This window comes from Eimeria maxima, genomic scaffold, assembly GCF_000499605.1.
Source record: "Eimeria maxima Weybridge genomic scaffold, Emw_scaff673, whole genome shotgun sequence".
Classification (NCBI taxonomy): domain Eukaryota; phylum Apicomplexa; class Conoidasida; order Eucoccidiorida; family Eimeriidae; genus Eimeria; species Eimeria maxima.
The window spans coordinates 10,001-18,930 of record NW_013566681.1 but is presented as its reverse complement, the minus strand read 5'-3'; the positions used below and the strand labels follow the sequence as shown (position 1 = coordinate 18,930).

Here is an 8,930-nt window from a genome sequence, read left to right as displayed (position 1 = left end):
TATATATATATATATAAGGATATATATCCTTAATATATGTTCTTATATACAGATTAACCCTTGCCTCCCCTAGAGGGTTATTGCCTGCATTTTCATCTCTTGCTATTTTTTCTTCCTTGCCTGCAAATCAGTTTATATTCAGTCTTTAGCTAGCAACTTAACGACCATCCTCTGCACTATACAGCAGCAGCAGTAGCAACAGCAGCAGCAACAACAGCAACAGCAACAGCAACAGCAACAACAACAGCAGTAGCAACGGCAGCAGCAGCAACAACAACAGCAGCAGCAACAGCAGCATCAGCAACAGCAGCAACAGCATTAGCAAGGGGAGAAGTCTTCCTGTGTATGAATCCACCTGATGATTAAATGGATTGGCATTATGGGGGCCCCCTTGAGGGGCCCTTAGGGCCCATAAGGGGGCCCTCAGGGTCCCCATCTTCAAGGGTACGGGGTCGTTCTGCTGCTACTCGTCCTCTTAGACCTGATGATAGTCTTATAACAAATATATTAAATGGTAAGAAAAGTTACTGGGAGGCACTAGACGATTTACGTAGATTAATAGGGGAATTAACAAGAGAAAATGATATATTAAAGGATAAAACAGCAGCGCAGCAGAGTTTGCTGCAGCAGCGCAGCAGTGCATATAGACAAGAGAGAAGACAGCAGCAACAGCAGCAACAAAAACAGCAACAAAAAATGTCTGAGGCTATGCAATCCTTAAAAGAAGAGAATGCTGTATTAAGGAAGCAAGCAGCAGCAGCAGCAGCAGCAAAACAAGATCTGCAGCAGCTGGCGCAGCAGCTAGAGCAGCAAAGAGCAGAGAGCGAACAAAAGAGTAATATATTATCATTAAAGCAGCGTCAATTAACAGCAGCAAAAGAAGCAGCAGAGCGCAGCAGTGCAGCAGCAAGAGGATTAGCAGAGAGAGCAGAAGGACTGCAGCAGCAGCTAGCAGCAGCAGCAGCAAAAAAAAATATGCTTCTTAGTAGAGTAAAAAGGGAAATAAAAGATTTAAGAGATTCAGCAGCAGCAGCAAAAGCAGCATTTGAGGAAGAATTAGCAAAAACAGAAGAAAGAGCAGCAGCAGCAGAGAAAGCAGCAGCAGCACAAGTAGCAGCAAAAGATAGGCAATTACGTTTGCTGCAGCAAGCAGCAGCAGCAGATCAATCACAAGTATCTTATAGTATAAAAAGACAAGAAGAATTAGAAAGACAATCATCTAAATTACGTTTGATGCTGCAGCAGCAGCAGGAGCGTGCTGCAGCAGATGCAGCAAATAGCAGCAACACTATACAGGAACTAGAAAGACAATTAACACAAGAAAAAAAAAATAAAGAAAAAATTAATCAGGAATTTAATTTAATTAAAAATAATTTTCTTCTTATTAAACAACAAAATGATAAAACAGAAGAACAAATTAAATTATTACAAAAAGAACAAATTAAACATCAAGTATGCAGCTGCTGCTGCTGCTGTTGTTGCTGTTGCTGTTGCTGTTGCTGTTGCTGTTGCTGTTGCTGTTGCTGTTGCTGTTGCTGTTGCTGTTGCTGTTGCTGTTGCTGCTATTGCTGCTGTTGCTGTTTGTAGTGTCTTCTTTTCTCTTTGTTTATGTTTATTTATGTGTGTGTCTCCTTTTATATTTGTGTGTCTCTTTCTTTGTCTCCTTTCCTTCTTATTAATTATTAATTAATTAATTAGTTAATTAATTAATTACTTATTTATTTATTTATTTATTTATTTATTTATTAAACGACGGCGGCAGGATTCGAACCTGCGCGGGCAGAGCCCAGTAGATTTCTAGTCTACCTCCTTAACCACTCGGACACACCGCCATGTTTTTTTTCTTCTTTTTCTTCTTTTTTATTTTTTTCTTTTGTTCTTCTGTTCCCTTGCCTCTAAACCCTAAACCCTAAACCCTTTTTTGTGCGTTTGTTTGTGCTGCTGTGCTGCCGCAGAGTCTGTTGAAGGAGGCGGAAAGAGAAGCAGCAGCAGCAGTAGCACGGGAAGCAGACGTAGCAGCAGAACGTCAGCAGCTGCAGCAAGAGTTGGCAGCAGTGCGTGAAGCAGCAGCAGCAGCAGCAGCAGCCGATCGGCAGCAGCGTGAGGAATTAAAGAAGGCATTAGAGGAAGATGCAGCAGCAGCAGAGCGTCAGCTAGCGAAAACAACAGCAGAGTTACGTGTTGAGAGAACCAAGACAGCCCAGTTGCAGCTGCAGCAGCAGCAACAGCAGCAGCAGCTGCAGAAGCTCAAGGAAGCAGAGACGCAGCTGCAGCAAATCGCCATCCCCTTCGCTCGTATAAAGTCTGCATTTGCTGCTGTGTCTGGGCAGGTTGCTGCTGAAGGGCCGCAGCTTGCTGCTGCTGTCTGTAAAACTCTGCACGAATTCGCTGAAGCAAAACAAGAACTACAGGTAAATTGGATAGATTGCTAGCTAGCTAGCTAGCTAGCCAGCCAGCTAGCCAACGATCAGCTGGCTAGGTAGATAAAGAACCGCTAGTCACGCAAGTGGCTAGCTAGGCAGACGAACAACTAGCTATAAGCTCTGCTGCTGTTGTTGTTTTGGTTGTTGCTGCGTTGCAGGCACAAGAGGCCGCATTGGGCACTTTGCAGCAGCAGGTGAATGACCTGCAGCAGCAACTACAAACAGCAGCAGCAACAACAGCAGAACTAGCAAAGACACGAGAGGAGCTGACGCAAATAAGAGCAGCAGGAGAAGCAACAACAGCAGAGTTAAGGAAGCTAGGGGATCAGCATGCAGTTTTGCTGCTAGAGAAAGATAGAATGGAGAAGCAGCACAGCAGCAAGATGCAGCAGATGCAGCAGCAAATGGAAGACACAGAGCAACAGCTCAAGAAAGCAGCAGCAGCTGCTGCTGCGGCAGCAGCAGAGATGCAGCAACAGCTGCAGCAGCAGCTCGATAATGCAACACAGAGAGCAAATATGCTGCAGCAGCAATGTGATGAGACGGAGCATGCCTTGCAAGAGGCACACAGACAAGCTGACAGTGCAGCAGCAGCAGCAGCAGAAGCAGCAGCAGCTGCTGCTGCTGCACTGCAGCAGCGGGAAGCAGCACTGGAAGACCTGCAGCAGCAGCTGCAGCAGCGCCAGAAAGAGTTGGCTGCTGCTCAGACACAAATGCATGCAGATGCAGAAGCAGCAACAGAAAGAGAAAAGAAGCTGCGTAGGGAGCAGCAGGAGCTGCAGGACCAGCTGCAGCAGCTAACAACAGCAAAGGAAGCAACAGCAACAAAAGCGACGCGACTGCAGCAAGAGTTAGAGCAGCAGCAACAACAGCAGCAGCAGCAAAAGCAGAAGTTAGACACTCAGCTGCATGAAGCACAGCAGCAAATAGAAGAAATGGAGAGGCGTCTAAAGCAGCAGCAGCAGCAGATGCAGCAGCAGCAGCAGCAGCAGAGTGAAGAGCAGGAAAGAAAGGAGAAGCAGAACCAACAGCAGCAGCAGGAACTGCAGCAACAGATAGAGGAGCTGCAGCAGCAACTTAAGAAGAAGCAGCAGCAGCAACAACGCGAAGCAGAAGATTATAAGCAGCAGCTGCAGCAGCTGAAGCAGCAACTGGAAAATGCTAAGAAGGCTGCAGCAGATGAGCAGCAGCAGCACGAGCAGCAGCAGAAGCAGCAACAACAGAAGCAGCAGCAGGAGCGTCAACAGCAGCAGCAGAAGGAGGAGGAGCAGATGAAGGCTGTTGAAGCAGCAAAATCTGAGGCACAGCAGAAGGAGGAGGAGTTGCAGCAACTGCAGCAGCAACTTCAGCAACTGCAGCAGCAACTGCAGCAACAGCAGCAACAGCAGCAGCAGCAGCAAAAAGAATTAGAGACTAAGACTAATATGATAGAAAGCGCCAAACAAAAATATGCAGACTTAGCAACTAAGCACAATGAATTAGTAAAGAAATTTAATGCTGCTGTTTCTATGGAGAAGGAGCAGCGCAGCAAGAGTGAGGAAGCAGCAACAGCAGCAGCAGCAGCAGCAGCAATTGCTGATGAGAAGCAACAAGAAATAACTGCAGCACAGCAGCAAATAGATGCACTTAAAAAAGAATTACAAGCAGCAAAAGAAGCAACAAAAAAAGCAGAGGAAGCAAAAAAAAATGCAGAAAATAAAGCTGCTGCTGCTGCTGCTGCACCTGCTGCACCTGCTGCTGCACCGGCCCAAGGCAAAGCCAAGGCTAAGGCAGCACAACTAAAACCTAAAGAAACACCTGCAGCTCCTGCAGCAGATAAGGGTGAGGCAGCTGCTGTTGCTGTTGCTGTTGCTGCTGCTGCTGCTGCTGCTGCTGCTGCTGCTGATGCAGCTGGTGTTATTGCTGCCACTGTGCTGTTGTTGTTATTGCTGCTGTTATTGCTGCTGTTGTTGTTGCTGTTTACAAATGTGTGTGTGCGTTGCTGTTGCGTTTATGTGTGCTTCTGCAGCAGCAGCAGCACCAGCACCAGCAGCAGCGCCTGCAGCAGCAGAAGCAACAGCAGAGCAGCAGCCGGCTGCGGAGAGTGGAGGAGGTTTCTTCTCTTGGTTTGGGGGAGGAGGAGACACGGCAGCAACAGAAGCAGCAGCAGGAGCAGAAGAAGCAGCAGCAGCAGAGCAGCAGCCTGCTGCTGAAGAAGCTGCTACCAGCGGCTGGAGCCTCTGGTAGTTGTCTCTAAACCCTAAACCCTAAACCCTAAACCCTAGGGTGCTAAACCCTAATTTTCTTTGCTTTAATACAGACGTTACGGACAAATAGTAAACAGGAGACAAAAAGAAAAAGAAAAGAAACAGAAAAAGGAGACAAAAAGGAGACAAAAAGAAAGAAGAGAGAAAGGGAGACAACGTTTGCTGCTGTTGCAGATTTGCAGCTGTTGAGAATGTGCTGCTGCTGCTGCAGCACGCGCTGTTGTTAGTGTAGAAGAAGCAGCAGCAGCAACCATAGGAGCAACGGCAGCAGCTACTGCTGCAGTCGGTGCTGCTCTTGTGCTGCTCTGCTGTTCGCCATGTTGTTTATAGTGTCTTACATTAGTAAACCCTAAACCCTAGCAAACCTACATAAATCTTAGACTAGTAAACCCTAAACCCTAATTCTTCAACTAGTAAAACCCTAAACCCTAGACCCTACAAGACTAGCCATTATAAACACTCAGGAGGAACCCGAACAATACACATTAAACCCTAAACCCTAAACGCTAAACTATTGCTAGTAATAAAAGATAAAAACAATAAAATAAAACAAAATAAAGGTATAAATATAAAATTAGGGAAGATTCAATAAAACTCGCAGTACCTTGGGGGGCCCCCCATGCGGCAGCAGGGGCCCCTCTGCTGTTTGCTGCTTGGCAGCAGCAGCAAAAGGAATTCTTTATTGTAAAAAATATTTTATTCTGTTAATTTAAATTGTCTTCCTTCATTATCTTCAGTGTACAGACACCAACACCAGACTCTTCCTGCTGTTGCTGCTGCTGTTGGTGGTGCTGCTGCTCACAGTCAGGGCCCCCAGCCCGGGCCGTACCAGCAGCAGCAGCAACACCAGCAGCACGAGAGGCAGGAGCAGCAGCAAAAGAATCAACAACGACAACTTAAACAATACGAGAACATTGTGTTGTTTCCTTTCTGTATCCTGGGGGCCCGTGGGGGCCCCCCAGGGTACAGAAAAGGGTCACCACGGGGGCCCCTGAGGGTACTGAAAGGGGTCAACCCAGGGGCCCCCAGGAGGCGATGAGGCCCCTGGGGGCCCTCTTATTGCGCCCTTTGGCCATTCAATTGAGAATCAGGGGGGACCCCCAGATGCCTTTGGGCCCCTTGAGTCTCGTAGAAAACATCACAAGGAATGAAGGGGCTCACAGGGCCCCCCGCAATTGTACTGCAGGTCTGGGGGGCCCCCCTTTGGGCCCCTTGTGGGCCCCCCTTGGGGACCCCTGCTGCGCAGGGAGCAGCAGCTTGTGGCGGGTACGTATGATGCCGTGCTTTCCTGCTAGTGACACAAATTGCAGCATGCACCGGACCATTCCTGTTGCTGCTGCTGCTGCTGCTGCTGCTGCTGCTGCTGCTGCTGCTGCTGCTGGGAGGGCTTCTATACACACGCAGACGAAGGGCCGCAGCAGAAGCAGAGGGCACCAGCAACCACCAAAAGGCTCGGTGCTACGGCGACACCTTCGATTCTTTTTCTTAAAAGTTCATCCTGGTGAGGCTGCTGCTGTTGCTGCTGCTGTTGCTGCTGCTGTATAAGTAGCATTAGCACAAGCACACATGACTAGCAGCAGCAGCAACAGCAACAGCAGCAGTAACAAGATGTATGCGTGCATGTGTGCATGCAGATTTAACTCATGATTTCCCTAAGGATGCCCGTCAGGTAAATGTCTCTTCTCTCTCTCAATTAAATGCTTACCTTGATTTGCTGCAGCAGCTGCTGCAGCAGCAGCAGGAGCAGCAGCTAGAAAATAAAGTCCCCTTTGTTGGCAAAACCATCACCTTCTTCCTCCCGCAGCAAGCTGCAGCAGCAGCAGCAGGAGCAGCAGCAGGAGCAGCAGCAGAACCCATCGACGCGCTCGACATTGTGCAGCGGGAACTCCGGCAGCAGCAACAACAGAAGCAACAACAGCCGCAACAGCAACAGCAACAGCAACAGCAGCAGCAAGAAGTGCAGCAGCAGCAGCAGCAGCAGCAGCAGCAGCAGCAGCAGCAGCAGCAAAGGAAGCAGATGGTGCGACCTGTGCATATTCACCTCCACTCTTTGCCTTTTGAAATTCACCGATCACAAGTCGAAGCAATTGTAGAAAAGTTCGTAAACCCTAAACCCTAAACCCTAAACCCTAAACAGTAAACCCTAAACCCTGAAAGCTGACAACTGTAGCCGGTAGCTCTGCCTCTAGTGTTACGACCATCGGAAGAAGGAGAAAGATTCCTGTATGCGCAGCGAAGCTGTCTTTAGGGTCTAGGGTTTAGTGTTTAGGGTTTAGGGTTTAGGGTTTGTGTCTGCAGTTTATATTTGCGACTGAGGGCTGCTGCTGATGGAGAAGATTTGCCAACAGAGGGAGGACCAAAACCCGCGCCCCTTTTATCCCCCAAGTACAAAGAGAGGTAAGTGCAAAACCCTAGTAAACCCTAGTAAACCATAAACCCTAGTAAACCCTAAACCCTAACACCTCTTATAGCCCTAATAAACGCAAACCTTTGTAAAACCCTAAACCCTCAATATGCTGCAAAACCCCCCTCGTTACCAATCGTTGCTATTTGGAAACGAAAGGGATCCGGCAGAGATTCTAAGACTTCAGGGTTTAGGATTTAGGGTTTAGGGTTTAGGGTTTAGGGTTTGGGGTGTTTGGGGAGCAGAGATGCGATGGCAAATCTATGGGAACGACAAATAGAAGAAGTTGCATTTAAGGATGCTCTCTACCAACAAGACATAAAATATGTGGCGTAAACCCTAAACCCTAATAAACCCTAAACCCTAATAAACCCTAAACCCTAGTAAACTCGTAACCCTTGCTTCCGAGGCCTTTCGTAAACCCTAAACCCCAAACCCTAAACCCTTGCCTGCAGGCGGGTAAAAGCTATGAGACGATGCTTTCGTGAGTATGAGAAGAAGCTAACCATAGATGCCCTCTGGACCAAGGTAAACCCTAAACCCTAATAAACCCTAAACCCTAATAAACCCTAAACCCTAATACCCTCTGCAAGGCACCCTATGCACCGTAGAGAGCAAAGAAGAGGCAAAGCCTCTGGGGTAGAGAAAAGCTGTGGTTGGTCCTCTAGGGTTTAGGGTTTAGGGTTTAGGGTTTTGTGTTGACAGAACAGGAAGACAAGGAAGCGCAAACTTGCCAGAGTCCTCAAACGAGCAGAGAGAATAGTAAGTTGTAGGGTTTAGGGTTTAGTATTTGCTGTTGAATATAGCAGGGTGAGCATATCAAGCACCTTGTCAGGCTCCCCGAAGGGTTTAGGGTTTAGGGTTTAGGGTTTGACCTGCATATTGTTTCGCCATTCGAGTTTAGGGTTTTGCATATCGACCCTCTCGTCTCGAGTTCCTCGTTTCCGTCTTAGTGTTTTAGGGTTTAGGGTTTAGGGTTTTAGGGTTTAGGGTTTGTATTCAGGTATATAGGAAGTTTGGTCCTGACCCCAAGAGGCCTCCTGCAGATGTTGTTGAATTGCAGCAAAAAGTTGCAATGGCAGAAAAGGGTTATAATCCTGAGCTGGTGTACGTACACCCCAGTCTAACACCGCAACAACGAGAGGTAACAAACCCTAAACCCTAAACCCTAATAATGCATGGGTACACGTAAACGGCACCTGAGGGAAGCAGCGGCAAAAGTGATACAGCAAAACGAAGCACTGTAAACCCTAAACCCTTACATGCACACCAGATAAACTCTTTTTAATGTTTTAGGGTTTAGGGTTTAGGGTTCGTGTCTGCTGCTGCTGCGTTGCCCATAGGAAGCAATTCAGCGCCTGCTTGGTCGCGCGCAGCAGCAGCAGCAGCGACCAGCAGATATTTTTTTATTGGATGGTCTTTTGCGTACATTAAGGAATAATAAACCCCCTATTCCTATTCTTATATATAAACAATACCAATTACTACAGGAGGCAGGGATGCTAGAGGTACTAGTGCTGCTGTTGCTGCTGCTGCTGCAGTTGCTGCTGCTGATGCTTGGTGTTGTTGTTACTGCTGCCGTGCTGCTGTTAGCTGTGTAAGCTGCTGCTACTACTGCAGCAGCAACTCCTGCTGCTCTGTGCTTGTTTAATAGAAAGCGTGTTTGCGTCTCTGCTGTTGCTGTTGCTGCTGCTGCTGCTGTTGCTGTTGCTGCTGCTGCTGTTGCTGTTGCTGCTGCTGCTGCTGCAGGTGCCCTACAATTTTGAAGTTTGGCCGCTTGCGGACTTCGTCGAAAAACACATCGACGAAGTATCGCGCGTAAGAAAGAAGGTAAGCAGCTCAGCAGCGGCAGCAACA

At 47.8% G+C, this 8,930-nt stretch overlaps 2 protein-coding genes across 2 annotated transcripts in view; both read left to right on the top strand.

Moving 5' to 3' along the window:
• Positions 1-366: 366 nt before the first annotated feature.
• EMWEY_00040630 (hypothetical protein, conserved) lies at positions 367-7,409 on the top strand (the record flags this gene model as incomplete). The annotated part of the gene is made up of 9 exons (XM_013482584.1): positions 367-1,452; positions 1,956-2,411; positions 2,582-4,244; positions 4,432-4,645; positions 5,474-5,632; positions 5,856-5,935; positions 6,304-6,766; positions 6,968-7,066; positions 7,319-7,409. 9 exons carry the CDS (start codon positions 367-369, stop codon positions 7,407-7,409), a joined length of 4,311 nt encoding a protein of 1,436 aa, XP_013338038.1.
• Positions 7,410-7,541: 132 nt separating this feature from the next.
• EMWEY_00040620 (hypothetical protein) overlaps positions 7,542-8,930 on the top strand; it is a gene marked incomplete at both ends in the record, with an annotated part of 1,407 nt that continues 18 nt past the window's right edge. Inside the window, 5 exons of the mRNA XM_013482583.1 lie at positions 7,542-7,601; positions 7,779-7,835; positions 8,077-8,217; positions 8,417-8,581; positions 8,823-8,930. The exon at positions 8,823-8,930 is cut by the window's right edge and continues 18 nt beyond it. Of these exons, the coding sequence (XP_013338037.1) occupies positions 7,542-7,601; positions 7,779-7,835; positions 8,077-8,217; positions 8,417-8,581; positions 8,823-8,930 (531 nt within the window). The remainder of the gene's footprint in view (positions 7,602-7,778; positions 7,836-8,076; positions 8,218-8,416; positions 8,582-8,822) is intronic.